Here is a 25,246-nt window from a genome sequence, read left to right on the forward strand (position 1 = left end):
GTGGACAATGACATTAGGGGTACCCAGGAATTAGTAATAGCTAACAGCCAGTGCCCGCTTTTTGCCCAAGTGTTTGTGTAGTTTCCCCAGTGTACAGTTAGGCAGATAAAATGGTAACGGGTCCCTTTGGGGAAGGCCAGGAGTAGAGTCACATTATGTACTTACCTGTAGGGCTTTTATAAGCTCCCTTGTCAGGAGACCTGGCCTATCCATTATTCCATAGGCTCTGAATCTGTCAACTAGTTCAGGTCTAGCAATAGAATGCAGGGTTGCATTTCTATCTTGATGACATCTGTCTCCAAACCTGGAGAAATGTTGGCTATATAGGTCAAGCAGGGCTTTAGTGACCTGCCATTTATCTAGGACCCTATCTTCAATTAACCACCTCCAGAGATCTTGGTACCCATTCTGATTACCATAAATTGCACTGGGGTCATCATTACAGGCTACTGTGGGAAACATAGCAACTCTGCTGAAAATAGGAAATATACTTTACCAGCATTCTTGGCCTATAGAGAACACCTAGTAAATCATGATTTAGTGATTCTAGTACTTTTGTAACAAAGTAGGTCTCAGGGCTTTGGTAAAGAGGATGTCTTCAGGATCCTGCCAAGGATAGGTTAGGAAAAGGGATGAGATATTTGATATTAATAACTCACTCCGGAATTCCTCTTGGATTTCTATCTCTATATCATACAAAGGAATTTCTGTCATCTCAGCTTTTAGGATAGGCCAATCTCAGGTTCAGTTTTGTCTATTAAAAGTATGTCCAGCTGCTGAATATAGCACTTTAAATCCAAACTCTGTGGTAGGTGCATTCACATCAATAAATGCCACCAGACCTTAAATTACATCTTTCTATTCTTGGTTGAACACTCAGTATTTCATAAGAATTCTTCATATATTTTCCAATGACTGTGTAAGCCTCCTCCTCTGTGTGCTTCCTGTTTACTTCTGAGTGTGATATGATGTACCTAAAATAAACTATGAGACATTCTTGACAAAAATATTTAACCTGACTCTAATCAAATTTCTAGACCTAACTTCCAGGTTATAGGAAGATTTACAAAGCATAGAATCTTCTTCCAAATAATTGGGTTGAGCCCTTCAAAAAGTCAATGTCATGGGGAAAAAAAGTTAGAGACACTGTTCCAAACTAAAAGAAACCAAATAGACGTAATAATCAAATGCAATGCATAACGCTAGATTGGATCTTGGTTTAAAAACAAAAGCAACAAAAGACATTCTTGGCGATAACTGGCAAAAATTGAAAATGGACTGATTTTTAGGTGATATAAAACTATTGTTAATTTTGATAGGTAAGATAATGGTATTGTGGTTATAGGAGAATATCATTCTTAGGAGGTGCATGTTCAAATATTTAAGGGTGCAACATACTTTCAAGTGATGGATGCAGCGGCTCACACCTGTAATCCTAGCACTCTGGGAGGCAGAGGCGGGAGGATCCCTTGAGCTCAGGCATTTGAGACCAGCCTGAGCAAGAGTGAGACCCCATCTCTACAAAAATTAGAAAAATTAGCTGGGCATGGTGGCACATGCCTGTAGTCCTAGGTATTTGGGAGGCTGAGGCAGGAGGATGGCTTGAGCCCAGGAATTTGAGGTTATGGTGAGCTACGATGATGCCACTGCACTCCAGCTGGGGCGATGGAGCGAGGCTCTGTCTCCAAAAATAAAATAAAATAAAATAAAATGTGTTTAACATTGAATTTGTGAGACCCCTGTATGTGGTTGCATATAACTATAAGTCTGATAATTCCCATTGCTATATAGTATTCTATGGTATATCACAATTTATCCATTTTTCTTTTTTTTTTTTTATCCATTTTTCTGTTGATGGACATTTGGATTGTTTCCAGTTTTGGAGTTATTATAAATAATGCTTCCATGAACATTCTTTTGCATGTCTCAATGCTCAAGTACATGTATTTCTATTTGGTATATACCTAGGAGTAGAATTGTTGGGTCATAGGTATGTCCATCTAGCCAACTTAATAGATAATACCAAACCAAAGTTAGTTGTATCAATTTACACTCCTACCAGTTCCCATTGTTCCACATTCTTGCTAATATTCGGAATTATCTTTTTTCATTTTAGCTGTTCTAGTAGGTGTTTAGTGTTATTTTGTTGCAGTTTTTATTCCTATTTCCCCAACTACTAATGCGATTGAACATCTCTTCATACATTTGTCAGTCATTTGAGTTTCCTCTTGAAGTGCCTATTCAGGTCTCCATTGCCTATTTTTCTATTAAATAGTCTTGTGTTTTTCTTATTTTTGCCAGAGTTCTTCATATATTCTGGATACAATGCCTTTATCATATGTGTTTTGAATATCTTCTCTTACTCCGTGGCAAGCCTTTCCACATTCTTAATGGAATCCTTTGCTAAACAATCCTTAATTTTAACCTAATCACCTTTATCAATCTTTCTCTTTATGATTAGTGCTTTTTAACTCCTGTCTTCTCTTTTTTTCACAGTCATGAAGATATTCTCCCATATTATCTTTTAGGACCTTTATTATTTTGAATTTCATATTTAGATCTACAACCTATATAGAATGCATTTTTTGTTATGATATGAGGTAGGGGGTCAACGTTCACTTTTTTTTTTTTTTTTTTGAGACAGGGTCTCTCACTCTGTTGCTCAGGCTAGAGTGCAGTGGTGTCATTATAGCTCACTGCAACCTCCAACTCCTAGGCTCAAGTTATCTTCCCACCTCAGCCTCCTGACCAGCTGGGAGTACAGGTGTGTGCCACCACCCCTGGCTAATTTTTACATTTTTTTGTAGAGACAGGGTCTGGCTATGTTGCTTAGGCTGGTCTCAAGGGATCCTCCCGCCTTGGTTTCCCAAAGTGCTGGGATTATAGGCATCAGCCAGTGCCCAGCCAGAAGTTTCCAAATGCTGAATTCAACAGTCTTTTTATCAATCCTTGTCTCACTGAATCTCCCTGCTGATTTGACATTTCTGATCATCTCTCCTTCTAGATACTCTAATCCCTAGGGTCCCTTGACATTGTACTTTCCTGGGGTTTTGTTTTGTTTTGCATAACTCTCTGGTTATTTCTCCTCATCCCTACTCCACCTCCTCTCTTTCTTGGGCCTTTCCTCCCTAACTCCTATTAAAAATGAATATTTCTCCTCAAATCCTATCCCAGCCCACTGCTCTTATTTTACAAATCTGTGCTACGTGATCCCATCCACTCCTCTGGCATCAATTTCCACCTCCATGGGCTAACTCCCAAATTAATTTCTCCAGCCTGACCTCTTCCTTGGCCTCAGACTCTTAAATTCAATTTCCAGAGGGTCTACCAGAACTGGATATATCACAGGCAACCCAAATTCAATATGCCTAAAACGAAACTCCTAATTATTCACTTCTCCCCGCCTAGAGAGAAAAGCTAATTTCTCCTCCTGTAAATTCTTTCACGTAATGTAGAAACACGGGAGATTTGACTCCTTCTTCTTGCTCCATCCTGCATCTTGTATCTAATACTGAGAACTCCCAACTGTACCCCCTAAAGAAATTTTCTGGTTGCTTTCCTCAAATAGCACCCTGTGGTTACTAGGTATTCCGGAAAAATGGATTCCATGGTTAAAAGCGTTGGTAAATGCTAGAAAACTATGAAAAAAGTCCTTACCATAGGACATTTCAGAATCATTACTGTGTGGATACTATACTGTAGATATACATGAAGTGATATAACATGCAGTCTTTCCCAAGCTTACTTTAGCATTTCTGTGGAACACCTTTTAGCATCTCACGTGCCTCATGATCAGTTCATGAACTGCTGCTCTAAGCCACTGCATTCTCTCCTACCCCCACTACCATGGTGCTAGGTCCACTCTTGCTGTCTCTCTGGTCACCTAGCTCTGGTCTTGCTTCCTCAAACACGTTGTTCACAGTGATGCAAGAATGAGCTCCCTAAAACTCAAATCTGACCATGTCACTCCACCATTCACACTTCCGGCTAAACAACCTCACAGGGTATAGGCAGCTCCCCATGACCTGGCCCAACTCCACCTCTGTCTCACCTCACACCACACCCTGACTCACACCACACCTTAGAAATACCGAACTGTTTGTGCTTCCCGAAATGTTCTATGCTTTTGTAGATTTCTGTATCTTTGTTCACATGATGCAGTCTGGAATGCTCCCCCACACCCACCGACTTGGTTAACTGCTGCCTCTTCCTTTAAGAGTCAGCTCAAGTGCCCTGTCCTTAGGAAGGCTTCCCTGACTGGGCTAGGTGCCCCACCCCAATCTCCCATAATCCATCATATAAGAAAGTATAAATTTGTTGCCCCAAGAGACTGTGAGCTCCTTAAGAGCAGGAGTGGTATTAGATTCATTTTATTTTTCTTTTCTATTCTTCCCAAATTATAAAAGCTGATGGTGTTCAAGTCTCTGTTTCTTCTATGTTTTCTCCTTAGGTGACTTCATTGGGTCTCGTGGTTTTACACAGCATCCCGACCCTGATGACTCCCAAACTGATGCCTCCAGCCAAACTATTTCCAACACAGACATTTGTACTAGTTCTGCTCTTTCCAGATCTCCACATGACTGGTTGCTTGTTCAGGTCTCAGTTCAAATACAATCTCCTTCTGACCTCTCTATCCAAGTAGCTCCCATACCCGCTCTCCCCTCTTATTACTGTCTGAATTAAATCGATTTGTTTACTTGTTTATTGTCCATCTCTCCTACCACACTATCCTATGAGAGTGGGAAGTTTTTATTCATTGCTTTATCTCCAGAGCACAAGACAGTGTTTGGCATAACCTAAACATTTATTAAATATTTGTTGTATGAATTAATGACCAACATAGGTCTGGCACATTGTACTTTCTAACATCTGAGTACTAAGTGCCTAATGCTGTGCTAAATACACCACAGGAATTACTTCATACTATCCTAAGTATTACCATTAGCCCCGTTTTACACTGAGACACAGGTGTTTAGTAGCTTGCTCGGGTCCCAAAGTAAGAAGATTACATGAGTACTAGCCTGATCCAGAACTCACTTTCTTAGTCGCTGTGCTGTCCTCTGGCTTACATCTGTAAGTAGTCAAAGGTGTCCTCCAAGGGAAAAGGGAAGGAAGGGTCCCAAACCCCTTGTGTTGAGAGCAGAAAGGCAGCCAAATGGAGGAGGAAATGGGCTAAAGACTATTTGCCTTTGTGTTTCACACCACCCCCAGGATGTACATTCTAATTCCTGACACTGGCTCAGAAGGCCCAGTTCCTGCTTCTTGTTCTGAAGGTTCCGAGATGGGCTGAGTTACCTTCACCAGTCAAAGCTACTGCTGTTTCAGCAGGGAGGAATTTAACTATTTATTTGCCGTGGTATAGGGAAAGGAAAAGGGGCTGGAAGTCCGGACACTGGGAGTCTAGTAGACCCCTGGCCAACTCATGCCCTTCTCTAGGTCTCAGCTTCTCCATCTGAGCATGGGAAAAACTACCTGTTCTGATATTTTGACTCTAGCAGGTGCAGATGTCCAGTTCCCTCAGCTCACGACTCTAGACACCACTGAAGAAGTGCCCCCTTTTTGACTGCTGAAGGCTGGGCCTGGCCCCTGGGTATGAGAAGTATAGAATTTTCTAACATACAAGAAGGAACTGCCAGAGGAAAACAGAAAACCTGGGTGTAACTCACCCTCCTCCAAGAGTGACACATAGTTAACAGCCAAGCAAATCATCCTTCCCTGCAATATTTATTTAAGGAATTTACACATACACAGGAGAAAGGCAACCAGGAATTGTGGTTCCCACACATGAAATCTTTTAAGCAAAGTTCTCTTGTTTGAATTTTCAAGTGGGGTGAACAATGACTGAGAGGAAAGCTGTCCGGGCCCTGTGCCTCACACACCCGGGAAAGGTGGGACACAGAGCACCCTGGACACACAGGCATGAAAGTGATTGGCGGACGGGGAGAAGGGAAAGCAGAAAGGGCGCTATAGATGAGATGGCAATTTTTTTAAACTACAAGAAAAACTGGCAACAGTTGTAGGCTGTTGATAAATTAACTCCTCTCTGTTGTAAACCTAAAACTAAAAAAACAAAAACACCCAGAGCAGATGGGGAGAGTGGGAGGCAAAATACACACACGCACACGTGCACACACACACACAAACATACACACAAGCAGTACACACGTTAAGCTCTGCGTTCCCACTGTAGGGGTTGGTCCTCCAGCCATGGAGTCAGATCCTACTGAAGGCAGTTCGGGGGCGGGGAAGGGATATGTGTTTGTGTGTGTGATCTTCACAAAGTCTTTGGTGCTAACGAAGGCTGACTGAAGCAGCAACTCCTGAAGCCCCAGATCCAGAAAGCAACTCAGAGAAAGAGAGTAATGTTTTTGCTCATCCTCACAGGAGGGGGCTTGCTTCACCCCAGGGGCAGGGTCAACTTGATCCAAAACCCAAGGAGGATTTGATTTCAGTACTTTCTTCATTCCCATGAATCATGGGTAACATGATGCCTCCCTCTTCAAATTTCAACACTTAGGAACAGCTTATTAACGCGTATAGAAGGACCTCTAAACTTTCCCCTCTTTACCTAATACATGACACCTATAGACCTTTCCCGGAGTCTGATAGGAGGTTTAACCTTGAAGGAAGGTACTCAAAGGTATGCACATTTCTCCCACAGTTTAAGTGCCTTCTGCCAACAATTTCTAAGGTGCTGGTGCCAGGGGAGGACAGGGGCTGAGAGCCTGGGGGAGAAGTTGGGATGTCTAAGGGGCATGTACAACGTAAAGCAACAGAGAGGTCTTCGTGTATTGAGAAGTGGCTGGGCTGGGCAGGATGCCCAACCCCAAATGACTTACTGAGCAATTTCTAAATCAAACAGAGAGAGGTAGGAAAAGAGGACTGGGGGTGGGGAGAGTTGGAGAAAGGAGAGAAATAGGGAGAGCAAGGGCTCAGGAGGGTGGCAGCCATACAGGTGTTTTGCTTTTATTTCCACATCTGAGGACTGAGAGTCTGATTTGCTGCCTGTCCATTTCCGCCGCTCATTGACTGTCCATAGTTCATCATGCCGTTGGCTCCATAGAAGTTCATCCCAGCCATCTGCTGGGTCATCTGAAAGGGAGAGAGGAGACTTTCAGACCTGGCTGTGGCCATCAGCCAATTAGTGCAAAAGGCAGGGTGGGAGTCCTTCTGTCTGCAGGGATGGGGAGAATGAGACAAAGGGAAACTGTTACATGTGGTACACCCCGGACCTTAACAGTCAGATTGTTTCAAGACCACGTACATGAAGGACTTTTCGGGAGTGTGATGCTGACAGAGACTAATGCTCAGGGAGGGAAAGAAGACATCCAGATCTAGTCAACAGAAAAGCAGCATGAGAAGTTCTTTCTCCTTTCCAGGCCCTCATCCTAAACACAAGGGGCCTATTGTTAACCTGCCTGGCCAACCCCAAGAGCTGAAGGAAAAGCCCCCACTTGGCACTCCTGCCTCATCTCCGGCAGAGACCTAATACTGTCAGCGTCAGGGAAAGCGCTTGTGCACGCTCGCTCATTTGCAGAGGGGGAAAAAAAAGCAAACTAGAATGTTCACAATGAACAAAGAAAGGCAAAAAACAAAACAACCCAATGTGTCTTCAGTGCATGAGAAGGGAAGGAGGTGAGAGAAGAGAGTCAGAGGAATAAGGCCTGGAAGGTACAGGGGGAAGGGGAACGACCACGGCACAGGGCCTCTTCCTTCGATTAACTGAAAGACTGGCCCCTGGCAGTAAACACAAGAAAGTTTATCAAAGAAAAATGTCTTGAATTTCCTGAGCCTAGCACATTTTTTTCTGCATAAGTTCTTTTTTCTTTTTTTTAGGAGAAAGTCTAATTATTTTTCTTCTACCAACTTTTTAAGAAAATTTCAAACTTATAAGAAAGTTGAAAGAATGATACAGTGAAACCCATATATGTCTTTCTTAAATTCACCAATTGTTAACATTTTGCCATATTTTCTCTCCCTCTCTGTACAAAAATTTAAAACATTTTTAATGAGCATGGAAAGTTGCAGGTATCATGACATTTCACCCCTTAGTAAGTCAGGAGGCACCTCATAAGAATGAACACTTTAATAGAACCACAATACAATTAACACACTCAAGAAATTTAACATTAATATTCTACTATACATAGCATTTCATCTTCATCTTTTAGTCTCTAATCTAGAACACTTCCCCTACCACTTTTTTCCTTTTTTTCTGACATTGACATTTTTAAGAATCCAGACCAGTTATTTTGCAGAATATCCCTAATTTGGATTTATCTTATGTTTTTTCATGATTTCATCCAAGTTAAATATTTCTGGCAAGAATTCTATGTAGGTGATATTATGTCCCTATTAATACAAGATATCAGAAAGCACATGATTTAACTTGTCTCACTGTTGGTAATTTTACATTTGATCACTTAGCTAAAGTGGTAGCCGTATTTTTATCATTGTAATTAATAAGAAATCTGAGTAATTCTTTGAGAATGAGTGACTACGTTGTTCTTTCTAAAATTATTAGCTGTCATTCTTCTGTAAAGAAGGCTTTCCCTCCCTCCATTCCACACCCTTTTATCACTATGAACTCAGGGATTTTTTTTTCATTCAAAGTGTTACAGCCCACAACTGTCATTATTCTTTCTGATGTTCAAATCACCCACGTTTGGCCAGTGGGAGCCTCTGGAAGCTGGCTCGTGTGTCCCTTTGACATGTTCCCATCAGTTTTATAGCACTTCATTACTTATATAAATAAAAATGAAAGAATGAAAATAGGTGCATTAAAATCCTAACTATGAATGCTAGAAAAAGAATAACAAAATAAACCAAAAGAAAGCATATGGGAGGAAATAATAAAGATAACCCAGAAACTGAGATAGAAAACAGAAAAATGTAGAACCAATAAATAAATCAAAATCCTGGTTCTTTGAAAGAATTAACAGGACTGCTTGGCATAACTTTTGATAAATACATTTAAAAACCTTGGTGAAATGAATAATCTAGGTAAATACAATTTTCCAAAACTGACTTCTATAGAAGAAACAGAGAAAATTATTTAAGAATTAGTATAAAAGAAAGCAAGAGGGTCACACAATTTCACATGGAAATTCTACAAAATCATCAAAGACCAACACTACATAAATTATTCCAGACCACAGAGAAAGAAAAACATAAAAATATTTTTATAAAGTATAACACTGATACTGCCCCAATAAGATAGCACGTACATGCATGTGTGGTGTACAAACACCACTCCTCTGGTATTCCTTTGCCTATCTCTTCTCTTGTTAAATTGCTTTGTTTCAGGTATATTTCTTTGTACCTAGTTTAAAATGAGGCGCTGCTTTGTAAGCCAATTTCAACATCGTTTTCTTTTGATATTAATAGAAGAGTTGCCTGATATGATATGACTAATAAGTTTGGTCTCAATTGCATCGTATTATATTTTTACTGTGCTTATAATATTGGCTGCACTTTGTAGGCTGTGCTAAAAATTTTTTTGATATATAGAAAGTTTCATATTTTAGTTCTAATGATTACCATTATCTAATACTTTTAATAATGTCCTTTTTACTTACTCAGGCTTCCATGATTTGATTTGTCAGCTTATTATTATATAATCTTTGACTTCCACTTACTTATTTCCTATGCAACCATCAAGTACCTTATTCTACTCTCCCCCTTTTTTCTCCCTTCTCCTCCCATTATTTTTAGTTGTATTTCCACTTGTCAGAATACAACGTGTATTCTGCCACCCTTGTCACCTACCTTTGTTTTAGTCTTAGATTCTCAATTAAACATTTGATGCTCACCATCACTCCTTTTGCCAAAAATGATCCCAGTCATCTCTTAGATGAATGAAGTTTATTTTCTGTTAAAGTCCTCAGGAAGGGCTTATAAGTATGATATTCCCTGAGTTCTTGCAATAAAATTTTTTTTTAGTCTCAATACCTGAAGGATAGCTTGACTGGCTATAAAATACTTGTTGTGCATGTATTTGAGTGTCTTGAAAATACTATTCCCATTGTTGTCTTTTTATATTTTGCTGTTAGGAAGTCTCATGTCAACCTGGGTATTCTTTTTTTTGTTAAGTAACAGATTTTTGTGGGTAGGAGGTATGGAGAAGGCTGGAGTCCTGAGAATTTTTCTTGTTCTTTAAAGTCTCAAGGTTTACTGGGATGTGTTTTAGAGTTGACTGTTCTGGGTAATTTTCCCAGACACGCAGTGGGCTCCTTCAATATTATATTGAAGATTTTTATTCTAGAAAGTTTTCTTGTACTATAGTTTTAAATATACTAATTCTGTTCCATATTTTGTTTTACTCCTTTCAGCATCTCCAAATATATATGAGGATGTTTTCTTTGCCTAACTTCTACATTATTGTCACTCTTGATTCTTTTTACTCCTTTGTACATTTAGTTTTCATTATCTTGGCTGTTTCGTGCCGTTCCTCGATCCCAAATATGTTTTCAGGTGAGTCTATTCTCCTTTGGATAACTTGTAATTCAGTCTGTATTTCTAAGATAATTTTGTCTTTTTCTTTCCTTTCAGTAAACTTTCAGTTCACAACGCCCAGTTTTTTACCCATTTTTGGTTCTAAGTTTTTGAATTTCTGATTTAAACTGTTTTTTTCTTATCTGCAAATGTTTATTTAAGGACATTTAATTCAGGTTTTGGGGGGGGAGAATTTTTCATTACCTGTAATGTTTTGATTTTCATTTTCTATCAATACTTTTTTCTCAGTGTTTTTTTCTTTATTTTTTTTTCCATACACGGATCTTACTCATCAAGATCTCATAGTGTTTTATAAACATCATCTGCCACATTCTGTTATTTTTGTAGTGCCTTGTTTTTCTGAATCAGCAATAATAGATAGGTGGGAGGGTTTGGGGAGCCTTACTAAATTTCTTAGTTCAAGAGCACCAGCTTCTGTTAGTAGAACAACAATTTTGGAGGGAGGAGGATGGTGTGTATTCTGCTCTTGTGATTCTTGTTTCCATCTCTGATTTCTTTCTTTCCTTTTACCACCAGGTTTGCAAAGATTATCTCTTCCTTCTAAGTCATGCCCATCTCCCCCAGAAGCAATGCTTTTCCACCTATACTCCTATATAGTTCGAGTCCCTTATATGTGATCCTTCAAGTAACTGGAGTTCTAACCTGCCAGGTCTCAGACCTGTCCTCCGTATGTCTCTGATCAGGGCAGGTCTTTCTCCTTTCAGGGGTGGGAAGTGGTTTCATCTGTGCTGTCACCTCTAGGCCCCTGTTCCTCCTCTTTTTACAGAGTCTCTTCTGTGATGCTGGCTCTGTTGGATTTGGGTGTTTATATGCCCACTGCCATGTCATTTGAAGCTTACAGTATTCTATCTACTAGATGTGGTAGAATATATGCATTTCTTGTCTGTATAGGTTTTGTGTGTGTTTGTTTTTGAGAATGTGTGGAGAGATTTAGATTTAAGCAGTTGCCCTTATTTTACAGGACCAGAGAATTCCTCAGAAAGTCTGATTTTAGACAGACATACTAGGGAAAAAAAAAGCAAACCTAGGAATGTCTCTGGCATTATCTCATCTACATGGAAAGGATTCAAAGGATAAGGGAGAGGCACAAAGCGAGACAAACTTGAGGAAGGCTCAAAACTCTTGTTCCTTGTAAAATGGGGTCATTTACCTGAGTAAGGTTCCACTGCAGCTGCTGAGCTGGCTGAATCCCGTACATAGTCTGGGGCATAGCTGCCATGCCTGCCATGTAGCCGGCCTGCTGGGTGGTCATCATTCCATTTGGCACGCCCATCATTGACGCCTGCATGCCACCCATGTAGCCTGCAGGCATGGCCATGGGGGCAACCATGCCAGAAGCTCCTGGCTGAGCTACCATGCCTACAGGTGGGGGCATCATGCTCCCCATTATGCTGTTAGGAGGTGTAACCCCAGGGAAGCTGGGGTAGGCTGTGGGATATGCCATCTGAGCAGGAGCCATGAACATTGCTGCCAAGAAAACATACATACAGGTGTGTTATGGAGGAAAGAACACAAAGTCAGTCCAAATTCTCACTGGATACTCCTTTCCAGCTAGAATTTCTCAGGATTACTCAAATCAGTATGCTCTTTTACACAGTAAAGTAGTTAGATTCTGTACAAGATTTGCAGTAGCTGACTAATGGGTTGCTGACCTAGCCATTTCTCTTTTAGGGTCCAGATCCAGACCTTGAGTCAGACTTCACAAAGGTGTCACCCTAGACCCTACAGAAGAATGGCTTTGAGTTACACTAATATCTATCTGCTGATACTTTGTGGCCTCACAAGAAATGTCATGTTCAGGCTTTTTTGGTATATGATGTCCTGGTCGCCAAAGCAACTGTCCCGTCACAACAAATAATTTCTACACGTAAGCCCTCATGTCTCTACCTGGCACATCGCCATCATGCCCATGAAATCTACCTTGAGTAGGCATCTGAGGTGTCTGGGATCCATACAGTGAAAGGATGGAGTCTTTAGAGAGCTGTTTCTTGCCTATTTCTTCTGATTTGCTCCCTGGCTCCGGAAACAGGTTCAGGTTTTCAGGAACAGAGCCGGCACTCCCTGCAGTTGGCATGGAACCTACAACCTTAGGGCAAAGAGGGTAGGGGGAGAATTGGAATGGTTCTCGGGGGGGAGCAGGGAGGTCATAGGGGTCTCTTTAAGAATTTCCCTCACCTCTCTGCTGCTTCCAACATTTGCAATAAGAATTCATGGCTCAAGTTAACATCTTTACCATAAAAATATCTGAAAACACCTTAACAATAGTTAAGCTCTAGTACAATTCTTTCTTCTTCAGCAAAACAGTGTGATTTAGCAGGAACAAACAAACAAAACAACCCACAAATGATACAGCAGAGAGACCTGAATTTCGATCCCAGTGCAGCCAAACACTAGTCACATAACTTTTCTGAACTAATGTTTCCTCATCTGTAAAATATACATTATACAGATTTGTGGTGAAGATTTGAAATTATTAATGAAATACAAAAAATGATATACAAAAACCACCTACCACTGTGCCTGGGACACAGCAGGTATTTCACAAATGGTAACCACTAAAATTGTCAAGTCTTTCATGCCTACAATTCTCCGGCAGTAACTCAGGCTCAGGAGCTGGCCTAAAGTATCAGCCTTCACAGTATCAGACACCCTAGACAGAGGCCAACCCAAAGGGTCTACCCTTTCTGGGCAGGAGGCAAAGTGATATGAAGAGTAATCTTAGGGTATGACAGAAATGACAATGTTAAAGGAAGAATCAAGAATCAAGAAAACTAAAGTCCAACTGCACCAAGGCAGCATGACTTGGTTCTATGATTAAGTTATCAAATCACCCTTTCCAGAATGCTCTTTAATGCTGAGGAGGGTATAATCCATAAGACTTACCTTTCTGGAAACAGAAGAAGGGGATGGAACAGAGGCCAAAAGATCTAAATCCTTCTCTAGGGTATTGCTGGTCTTGCTATTTGCAATGGAGCAGGCCACAGGAGCATCTAGAAAGAAAGATCAAAGTTAAAATGTAGTAATGCTCACTAAGCCTATGCCTTCCTTCTATTCTAGACAAGAAGTAGACAGAGAAGGCCATGAGCTCCATCATGGACCTGGAAATCCAGATTTCTGGAACCATCTAGCTTAGATGGGGCTTCTCAGAAAAGGCCTCACCCCACATTCCCAAGAGCACTTTGGGGAAGCCTGTAGCCCAGCTATCAGGCCCAGGGCTGCAGAAACTCAGGCCTGGAGGCTTCATCAGCACCACAGCTGTGGGGCTGGCCAGCTCCCTTCTGGTTATTTGAAGGGCAAAGGTGTGTAGGATTCATTTTTCAGAGAGTAATGAAAGGTATAGAAATTAGAAGCCTAAGCAGTCAATAATCTAAATCAGCAGAAGTAGATTAAAGCAAAGTATAATAATCAGTGCTGTGAAAGGTAGAAAATGGCTTTCTTTCTGAAAGGGAAGAATCACTAGTTCAGGACTTCAAAGGTTTGGAGAAAAATGACCACGAGGTAACAAGCTGTCTCAGAAACAGGCTGCACCTGAAAAATGAAAGAGATGGGGGCAGGGAGTGGCGGGAAACGGCATGAGGCTCGAAGGGGCTGTTTAGCAAAACTGCTGACATTTATTGAGTGCTTAGGATGTGCCAGGCAAGGGTTAAGAGCTTTAAAGTCATCATTTCATTTAATCCTCCGAACAACACCTTTTAAGTAGAGACTCTTATCCTCACTGCATAGATTAGGAAAGTAATGTTCAGAGGTTAAGTAAACTACCCAAGGTCACACAGACAGTAGCATGTTTGGGACTCTGGCTCTAAGGGCCATGCTCTTAACCACTACACTGGACTGTCACTCTGAAAAATGTCACAGTCAACACTTCCTTAAAGCAACTGCTTGGATGTAAAACATAACAGGAAGAATGTGAGAGAACAATCTTAGTAATGAAGACACAAACTGGAGAATCTCATCTCTTCCTATCTTCCCTGGGTCACTGACAATTCATCAAAATTTGTAAGAATATGGGAGTTGAAAAGTCTAACTCTTACCAAGGCCCAACAAATCCATGACAGGTGCTGAGGATTTCGGGGAGCTTTTCCGAGGTAGCTGTGGATCTTCTTTTTTCTGTGGCTAAGGTGAAAATATGTTATAGAAAGAAATAAGCAGATGTTTTTGAACCTTTTCCCGCTCTCCACTGTAAAGCCACAGGTATTCTTGTGGTATGGTTGCTGTTATTAAAAAAGAGTTATCAAAGAAACAAAACTCAGGAAGTGTCAGGTGAAAGAATCAAGTCAAGAGGCATGAGTGCAGAAACCAAAGCTGAAGTGAAAAACCAAGATATCATCTGTGCTTGTCTGGCTTTCTGAAGAGACAGATCTTTATGAAACCAAGACAAACACAGATCAGGGGATCCAACAGAAGCAGCAGTTTTTGGTACCAAGAAAAGCCAAGAATAAAGGTAGGTATCTGATGGTACGAGAGCCAAGACCCAACAAATACGCCAGTGGTTAGAACACCTTTTACTTTAACACCAAAAGGGAGATTAGGTAATGAGGGTTACCTAATTCACTCTGCCAATATCACTAGTGGCTGTGTCCACAGATAATGTGATTCAGAATGATGATAAAAGACTCTTCCTTAAGCAATAGTAAATAGAATCCTTTCTCCCAAGATTTCAAGTTCTTATATATTAGAGTGTCTACTACTACAGCCACAATATGTCCTATGGAAAAAGAAAGGTATTTCCTTCAATACGACAAACCAAGAATATAAGGAGGGAATCCTTCAAAATCGATTAGTATGGCCTGACTTCCAGACTGTTCTCAACTGAAATAAGAAAATGAGGTACACAAGCTCTAATGGGAAGGACTAATGTGGAGGTAGCATCTGCTCAGAAGGTGTCAAACAGCCGTGGTCTTCTGGCTTGGAATATGCCTCTTGCTTAGAGCTCCCATGTGGCCCCAAAGAGAATTGTTACAGAGCAGATTAGGCAGCAACAGGTAATGGGAGAGAAGCAGAAATGGCAGCAGGCGATCTAATCCAGACGTGCAACCCTTTAGCCAGAGGTGCAATGGTGCAGTATGGTATCAACCCCACCCTACCCCCCACACATATAAACATACATGAGGCCATTCACACAGTGCAAATATTTTCCCACTTACCATTTTCACCTTCTCAAAAACAACAGGCTCCATTTTTTTCTCTGGAACTGGTTCACTCCCTCTTTTCCACTTGTCATCTTTTTCTTTCTATAATAATTTAACAAAACAAAGCACACAGGCCCCATGGTGACTCACAGTTTGATAAATTATAATTCAGATGTCCAAAAAGGATACCCCAAATCCCTATTGATTCTGATGCAGCAGTCTGACAAACGTGGGGGTGTCTTGGTGCGGGACATGAGAGTTGACCTCTTCCACGTTAGCCTCAATGTTGTTTCATCCTCCAAACACCTGCCCTCCTGGTCTGTCTAACTTACTCATGACTCTTGAAATTTGCAGTCTAGGCTATCTGCAGAGGCAAAAAATTTTACCCGTTTGCTGCTTATTTTTGCTCCGAATTTAACTTGCTCATGCTTTGAGAGGTCCCCCCTCATCTTGGTACACTATTGAATAGTTCATCTTACTCAACTATGTCCTTTGTGATTTTATATATTCAGTCATAAGTCCTCTCAATATTTTATTGATTGATTCATTGATCAGAGCCAAAGTCTTGCTCCACTGCCCTGGCTAGAATGCAGTGGCGTCCCTGTAGCTCACAGCAACCTCAAACTCCTGGGCTCAAGTGATCCTCCTGCCTCAGCCTCCCCACTACCTGGGACTACAGGTGTGCACCACCACACCCAGTTAATTTTTCTATTTTGTAGAGATGGGGTCTTGCTCTTTCTAAGGCTGGACTCAAACTCTTGAGCTCAAATGGTCTTCTCGCCTAAGCCTCCCAGAGTGCTAGGATTACAGGTGTGAGCCACCATGACTGGCCTCGTCTCCTTTTTTAAAAATTAGAAAATAAACCTTAATTTCAAGTCTAAAGACCAGAAAAACAAAAATTAAGTTTTAACATCAAATAAACATTTAAATGTAAAACAGAACCACAAAGTAACCTTAAGAATACAGGCACATAAAAGAAAGTACAGCATATATATGAAAAAATGTTTGGTCCTGTCAGTGACCAAAAATGCAATTTAAAATGCATTTTAAGGAGGAGATATATCTTAATAATAATCCCTAATGTTGGTAGGGATGAATTGAAACTAGTACTCTTATACAATGCTGAGAAGACAATATAAAATATGGTATAACTTTTTGAAGATATATCGGCAAAAGTATGAAGAGACAAATATTGAAATCCTTTGACCTAGATATCCTGTTGACCTAGATAATACAGTATCTTGTAATGTATCCTAAGAAAATAATCCAAAATATGAAAAAGGTTAGATGTACTAATAAGTTCACCCCAGAATTATTTATGCTAAAGAAAAACTTAAATAACAACATTTATGCCACAGAGGGGAAATGTTAAAAATAAACTGTGATTTAGCTACTCACTGAAAGATGATGCAACAATTAAAAATTATGAAAACCACATAAGGAACACAGAACTATATAATACGTTAAGTGGAATGAAAGCAGGAGACATTTTATATAACAGTATTATAATTATGCCTGCAAAAAGTAACTATACAGAAAGAAAGAGGGAACATAAGATGATGACAATCACTAAAGATAGCGAGAGTATGCATGGATTTTCCACTTTAAGTTTCGTATTTTCTCTAAAATAATTTTACAATCACAACACATGCAACTATGTCTTTTTTATACATAGTGTAGCACTTTAACACCGAACACTTTATTTCTTAGAGTTAAAAATGTTTTATCTGTATATTAAAAAAAGAATATTCTTTTTTTTTTTTTTTTTGAGACAGTCTCACTGTGTTGCCCGCGCTAGAGTGCCGTGGCGTCTTCCTAGCTCACAGCAACCTCAAACTCCTGGGCTCAAGCAATCCTTCTGCCTCAGCCTCCTGAGTAGCTGGGACTACAGGCATGCACCACCATGCCCGGCTAATTTTTTCTATGTATTTTTAGTTGTCTGATTAATTTCTTTCCATTTTTAGTAGAGACGAGGTCTCGCTCTTGCTCAGGCTGGTTTCGAACTCCTGAGCTCAAACAATCCACCCGCCTCGGCCTCCCAGAGTGCTAGGATTACAGGCGTGAGCCACCGACAAGCCCAGTTTCTTTTCATTTGATATTAGATGTCTTCACTTAGCAAATATTAATTCTTGGCATTAAAAATCATCACAAGAATGTTAAAAAAAAATTTATGCACGTTAAATTATAAAAACTCTTGGAATAGCTTTTTGGTAAACAGGAGGTATTTCCTTCCTAAGTGAAAACATCTAGTGAGTAAAACAGACTTGCTTTCATGGGCACAGCACACTGGTAACACAATTATGAGCACCTGAGAGGAGAGATGCTGTTTAAACAACAGTTGTGTATAAACAGCAACCCTCCCCTCCTCCTTCATCTTCAGAATTAACCTCAGATAACCTTTTCTGACCTCATCTGATTTCATATCTTCAGGCACAATGAACAGAGCTAGGCAGACAGACCATAGTTTTCTATGAACAAAACGAAATGTGTGCGCTTTGGTTCTAAACCCTTTTTGATGATGCCATCTGAGCCGTAGCTGTACACTGGGTTAATTCTTTCTTGGAACAGTTATGATAACTGACAAGTTCTTTTTCTAGATGACTGTAAGAGTCCTTCATACTAGGTTGAGAAGGAATGATTTTTACCGAGCTACATGTATCATCTTGCATTTACTTGCCGGTGTTGAAATTCGCCTACCAGTTAATGCCGTTTTCACACTGCTTCAAAAGATCAAGCTGAAGATGATCCCAATAGCTTGACTTTTAAGTACCTGGAAGGGCTTAGAGCCCTGTGAGAAATCAGTGATTTCACTATTATATCACCTCTTAAAATAAATAATGAGAATAGATGATAGATAGATAGGACCTGTGCTAGAACTGGAGAATCCCATACTCCTTATGCTTCTGTGGCTAGAGAAAAAGTCAATTATTCCTAAGAGAATTTACTATAGAATCTTGTCAAAGGCTGTTTAAAGATATAAATGGTCATACTTATTGGTTCTTTTTAAATTGTCATTAGTCAGGCACATTTTCTTCTTCCAGAAACCACGATGTATTTCCTCCTGTGTGTTGTACTAGATTTCACACACTATTTCAGATTCTAAACATCCCAAGGATGACATGGGTATGTGGTAACTGGTAGTCAATCTCCCTCTGAAACTCTTCTCAGGAACAAGGGTCCCTTGGCAGTCAGTCCACCCACACACTGGTTATCAGCAGATAATGCCAAAATTATACATTGGTCAAACTGAAGAAAACTCTGGTGATTTAATTACACCTACTTTTGTTGATTTCATTTGCAGAAAAAAAAAAATTTGTGTGTATATATAGCAATATATAGATAGAGCTATAGTACATATACACACACATATTATTCTATTTGACCTAGTATACCCAACATGTCCATTTTGAGAAATACTTTCAAACTGGGAATCACTAACATCTTCTTCTTCTTTTTTTTTGAGACAGAGTCTCACTGTGTTGCCCGGGCTAGAGTGCCGTGGCGTCATCCTAGCTCACAGCAACCTCAAACTCCTGGGCTCAAGCAATCCTTCTGCCTCAGCCTCCCGAGTAGCTGGGACTACAGGCATGTGCCACCATGCCCGGCTAATTTTTTCTATGTATTTTTAGTTGTCCGATTAATTTCTTTCCATTTTTAGTAGAGATGGGGTCTCGCTCTTGCTCAGGCTGGTTTCGAACTCCTGAGCTCAAATGATCCGCCCGCCTCGGCCTCCCAGAGTGCTAGGATTACAGGCGTGAGCCCACCACGCCCGGTCCACTAACATCTTCTAAACAGAGACTAGGGCAAAGAATTAACTGATGGTTTGCCTGGCCCCCCAGTTTGCTCCATGATCATATCTCATGGTCTTGACTTAATAACTGGCTTTCTTCTATTTTTGCATTTTTTAAATAATGGTTTTGGGAGTATTTTGGTAGTAGTTCTTTAAATTCTTCCTTGGCTTGATTAATAAGCAAATTATTTATTAAGAATAAAATTTGAAAGATTTAAAACCAACCCTAAAGGCATTGATGTCCAGACTTCGGTCCATGTATTTCTTCTTCTCGTATTTATCTCGAATAAATCCCTCAACAGCTCTGCAAAAAGCTTATTAAGGATGAATCAAACAAGTCTCTCCAACAGTAAGAATATAAAAAGTCAATTTGTATCCCATGGAGCACTATTCTCCTTCCCTCTTGCCTGGTTTCCCCACACGGCTCCTGTCTGTTCATAAGCAGTTTCTCTAACCAAAACCTTGGAATGCCTCCTTCACGGTTACTGTAGGAAATCATTATTTCCTATGAGTACCCTTCAGAGTGATGACAGAAGCAAATGGAATTAACCTTCATATTAACATCAGAGGTTCCTGTGGCTGTTCTAGAATATAGGTAAAGCAGTCACTTATCAATTTTAAAGCATTTTGGTCAATAGGCCTCAAACAAAGGCACCTAAGTGCCCCTTAAAAATATAAACTCTTGTGCCCCATTGCCAGAATCTGACCAGCAGGTCTTCTGCAGAGCCCTGAATCTGCACTTCACAGGTTTCACCTGCACCCACCAAAAAACAAACCCTAACATGATCTACAAACCACATTTTGAGAAGCACTGCCTTCAGGAAGTCTGTTGAACAGATGGAGAAAGAAAGTTATTGATAAACTGGTCAACAATAGTTAATTTTTTCACATGGGACATAAAAAGACAATAAAAAGGAATGGTAGTTTTGCTGACTGCTAGAGTTCAACAGAGCATAGTAAACTATTCTTTTCATCAAACAATAGTTTCAGAGATCCAAAATAAACTAAAGGAGATGTAATTTTATGGAAGAATTCACACTGAAATCACTGCAGTCTTAATTCCTGAGTGAACCTTCTCCAAGACACTACACGACAATTCTGACATTAGCAAATATACATTTGTTTTTAGCATGTCTTGGTTGCAGGTCAAAAGAAAAGCAAGGACTCTGACTAATCCACATAGAGATGACCCAGTTAGATCGTAGCTGTGAGTCTTGTTTGACTCTCCCCAGACATCGAAATACCACTCAGCCTTCTAAGTTGCTCCAGAAAAGATACGGGTCTATCTGGGGTCGCCGAAAGGTCTCAGGAAGGTAGGCTTCATAAAGTCGGTTTGCCTTTCCATTCCCCATCTCCTGCATGCACTGTGACCAAAGAGAATGTAGAAACATGGAATGTTAGATCAGGAATGAATAGACAAACTTCTCACCCAATCCCACCATTTACAATTGAAGAACCAACCTAGAGACTGGCACAACCAAGATTTAAACTTGTGTATTCTGATTTCCAATCCATGATTTTCTCTACCCTCTAGGAATTCCCAATCATTTCCCCCTCTAGCTGTCTTCCCCCCCCATTCTATGGGTTCTTTTTATTGAAAGATTTGTCTGCCAAGATACATTTAATTCAGTAATAATTCAGGGTCTCATTTGAAAGTCCAAGATACATTGCTACCACTCAAAATGTCTACTTGACAGGCAATAATTAGTATTATAATTCTAAGTTTATATTATTAATTAATATATTGGTAATCTTCATTACCCATAAATGTGTGTTTCCCACTAGGCCTTTAAATGAATCCATTAACACTTGTGAGGGATAAATCCCAAGAGCTTTTTAAATCTTCAAATGCCCAAATTACCTCCATGGTATGTAATTTCCTTCATAAGATAAAGTAAAGCACTACTGCAAAATGTAACTTGCTTTTTTAGACCTTTAACAAATCTATAAATGTAGTCTAAAGTAATTTCTAAAGCCATTTTTTGGTTAAGAATAACCTTTTATTTCCATCACCAACTTTAGCAACTGGTTTTTTTGCAGGGGGGCTCCCTTTTATCCCCCCAAAAGAAAAACATTTTAAAATTGAAGTGTTTCAAGGTGAGAAGAGAATAAAGAACAATGAAGCTACATCAAGGTGCAGATCTTAGGCCAGCCAGATACTTAAGTATCTCACTTCAAGCTCACCAAGCTAATAACAAGCAAGATTCATATAGGCGTTTTAGCAATAAAATATTTCTATAATAAAGTTTATGATTTATTTCTATAAGTCTATGATATCTAAAATGTTAGATCTGCAAATGCCAAGGGTCTTAGAAGATAAACCAATATCTTTCTTAATACCTTCATGGACCCATGCGGTCCTAGACGATAGACTATTTATGTCCTGACGGAGGTAAAAATATAGGTAGAATAAGTTGTATCTTAAACAGAAAGATGACACACCCTGTTATTAAGATGTGGGAATTTAACATAAGTGTTTAACAACTAAATTTTCCTTTATCTTCACCTTTGTGTCCAGTTGGAATGAAATTCATCTGGAACTACTTTTACATGGGTATATGGGAGCAGCTGACTCACTCTGGGGCCGTGTAAGTACCTGAATCTGTTCTTGAGTCCACTGGTCGAGGTTAACTGATTTTACCCTGGATATGTGCACGCCCAGATTCCTGTGGATTCCAGCACATCGAATGCAGATGAACACACCAATGTTCCAGGAGGCCCATCGTGGCCCTGTAAAGGTCAGGAACAGGGTAATAAAGTACAAACTATGACATTCAAGGTCCAAGCTGCAATATTTAGATTATCAGACAACATTTCTGCTAGAACATAAGTGAAAGAATTTTTACAACAACCACCTTTTTATTTTTATTGACTTCATTCATTCTTCCATGGATCAGCTTTCTTTTTTTTAGTTTAAATTTTTTTAAACATACAGTACAGTGGTTTTTAGTATATTCACATAATGCTGAAATGACCACCACTAATTTCGAAACATTTTCATCTCCCCAAAAGAAATCCCAAACCCATTAGCAGGCACTACCCATTTCCTCCCAACCCCTCCCTCCCAGCTCCTGGCAACCACAAATCTACTTTTCGTCTCTATGGATTTGCCAATTCTAGACATTTCAAATAAACAGAATTATATAATATGTAAGCATTTGTGCATGGCGCAGTTTTTTTACAGTGTCTGGTAAATATGAGTATTGAAACCCAGATGTTATAATACTCTGTTACTTATATTAAGAAAAATCCTAGGAGAGCAGTGCAAAGCCATGCCACGTTCTTTAGCCTAGCACCTTACGTGAACAGTCCTCTCCCAAGAGACTTTGCGATGGTGGTAGGGCCTGGATTCAGTTTTCCTACCAGGAAAAAAGATACAGACATGGCATGCAGGCCCAAGGCTCAACCTGAAATTTAAAACTTTGTTTATCCTCCTCTCCCCTCCAGGCCTATAAAATATACATCCACATTAACTTAATAGGATCCTTTCTCCTTGGGCTGATGTCCCTACTTTACCCAACTACAGAATTACCTAGTTTCAAGATTGCCAAATAATGAAGATGCTTATTGCAACAAAAAAGAAATATCAGATATGAATTTTAATAAAAAATTGTTACTCTGCTCACCCTAATAATCACTGTGGAAAATTATTACTCTTCTTGATAATTTTTATAATTTGAGGGAGAAAAAAAGTGACTTCCTTTTATATGATGTCTGCCAAAGACTTATTGAAAAATCAGAAATATTTCCTTCTCCATCACTCCACTAGGCAGAAATTTACCACATAAAATAAGCATGATATCAAAATTAGAAAATGCAATAAAGAAGTGAAAAGACATTAACTGATTTTTTAAAAAATTTTTTAAAAAAAATAGAGACAGGGTCTCTGTGTTGCCCAGGCTGGTCTCGAATTCCTGGGCTTAAGCCATCCTCCTGCCTTGGGCTCCCAAAGCGCTGGGATTACAGGTGTGAGCCACTGTGCCCAGCCATGTTACTTGATTTTGTACAGAGAAAAATGGGACCTGTGTTTGGAACAAGGAACACAAAACTTCAGTTCTGTAGGACACAATTATTTGGTTAGCCTGCAGGTTTTGACAGCAGGGGTTTTTTTTTTAGCATAATAATGTATGAAGCAGTTGACAGCAGTTTTAATGAAAGAATGCTAGAATCATTTGGCAGAAAATTATTCTTAGAAATCTGAATCCATGATCGTTACAAATAAGAATGTAATTTTTTGACAAAGATATCACTATGGCAAATACAACTCTAGAAGGTGCAAATCCTCCTTCTCACCACCAGGTGGTGTTCCCTGCCTGAAATTTTATCCCAATACCTTCTTACTATTAACATCACAGGCTCAGATTTATCTTCTAAAGAGACCTTTAGTCCCTTCAAATTCCTAGATGGATTTACATAGTTGGTCTGCCATATACATAGTTGGTCTGCCATATAGCTAATAAACACACAAATGATTCACATACTTGTTCTGGGTGGTAGGGTGTTACAAAAACACAAAATGAAAAACCTAAACAGATGTGAATGAGATTTCTTAGAATGCTGCATATCTATTTTAGGTTACAGTTTCCAGAACTCTGATAAGATCTAAGTTATATAAGATTAAAAATGGGACCAAAAGTTAATATTTCATGTATTTTTAGCATTTGTCCTTTGCTCTAGATTCTAGAATCTACAACTCGTAAGATAGTTAAGATGTGTTTGTTTGCTAATAAAGTCAGAAGCCCAAAACATTTCTCAAGTTAGCTATGGTATCTTCTCTTAGGAAGGCAGTTAAAAAAATTTTTTTTTAATAAATAAGTTAGTTGTGCAATGTTATGCTGTTTGTTCCCCGACCCTAAGGCCAGAGAAGGCATTCCCAATCACCTAAGCCATTGTCAACAACTGTGGAATCTCTCCAGCTCCCACTCCAGAGCACTTAAAAAGTCTTTCTGCCTCTGAGGAACGCAAGACTAAAACTTGGAGTAACTCTGGAGCCAGTGACAAGGCTCCAGTATAGAAATACAGGCAACTATATTTTCATGAAAAGCCAGAGGACAGCCTCTTCTGTACTCTCCCAACCCTCCACACTGCTCCCACCTGACATTTCTACAAACTTTCCCCAGTGAAATAGTGATAATTCTACCCCAGACACTCAGTCTCTTTTAGTTTTGAGCCACTAGATTTATTATTATTATTATTATGTTCCATAAAAGATTCTGAAATTGAAGAGAAAAATGCAAGAGACAAAAGTTACTTATATGGCTGAAAATGTGGGGAAATGATATAATTGTTAAAAATACAATCTTTGCAGCTAAAAAAGACTTAGGTTTGAATGCAACTCCATCAATGATTACCTGTGTGACCTTCAGACAGACACTTAAATTTACTAAGGCTCAGTTTCCTCAATCTATACAATGTGTATAGTAATATCCACATTACAGTGCTTAGAACATAAAGGGATAATAATAATGAGAGCTACGTATAAGAACATGGTATAGAATGAGGTTTCCAGAACCCATTTCCCATTCATCTTCATTACCTCATTCATATGCATAAACCAACACTTTATGTAACAACACATAATGCTTCTTTTTAGAAAGGAATATGAATTCTGGACCTGAAACAGAAGAACTAAAACTAACTGAATATCAGAAAGAAGAAATTTACCCTAGGTCCAATTTCAAAGTCTTCTAGAAAACACGAAATTTTAGGCAGCTTCATCTCTCTAAAAATCCTTATGGAAATGCAATATCTAAACTCCCACCTGTTTCCCTTCTCTGCCACACACCCCCACCCTGCCCTTGTGAACACACAT

General features: G+C 39.6%; 1 protein-coding gene across 1 annotated transcript in view; it reads right to left on the bottom strand.

Moving 5' to 3' along the window:
• Positions 1-5,708: 5,708 nt before the first annotated feature.
• SMAP2 (small ArfGAP2) overlaps positions 5,709-25,246 on the bottom strand; it is a 45,789-nt gene continuing 26,251 nt past the window's right edge. The window contains exons 2-10 of the mRNA XM_012646758.1: positions 22,031-22,164; positions 20,713-20,798; positions 19,660-19,738; positions 15,660-15,746; positions 14,547-14,628; positions 13,399-13,505; positions 12,436-12,601; positions 11,666-11,982; positions 5,709-7,092 (exon numbers count right to left, since the gene is read on the bottom strand). Coding sequence (XP_012502212.1) covers positions 6,967-7,092; positions 11,666-11,982; positions 12,436-12,601; positions 13,399-13,505; positions 14,547-14,628; positions 15,660-15,746; positions 19,660-19,738; positions 20,713-20,798; positions 22,031-22,164 — 1,184 coding nt within the window. The 3' untranslated portion in view covers positions 5,709-6,966. The remainder of the gene's footprint in view (positions 7,093-11,665; positions 11,983-12,435; positions 12,602-13,398; positions 13,506-14,546; positions 14,629-15,659; positions 15,747-19,659; positions 19,739-20,712; positions 20,799-22,030; positions 22,165-25,246) is intronic.

Source organism: Propithecus coquereli, unplaced genomic scaffold (genome assembly GCF_000956105.1).
Source record: "Propithecus coquereli isolate 6110/MARCELLA unplaced genomic scaffold, Pcoq_1.0 Scaffold249, whole genome shotgun sequence".
NCBI classification, from domain to species: domain Eukaryota; kingdom Metazoa; phylum Chordata; class Mammalia; order Primates; family Indriidae; genus Propithecus; species Propithecus coquereli.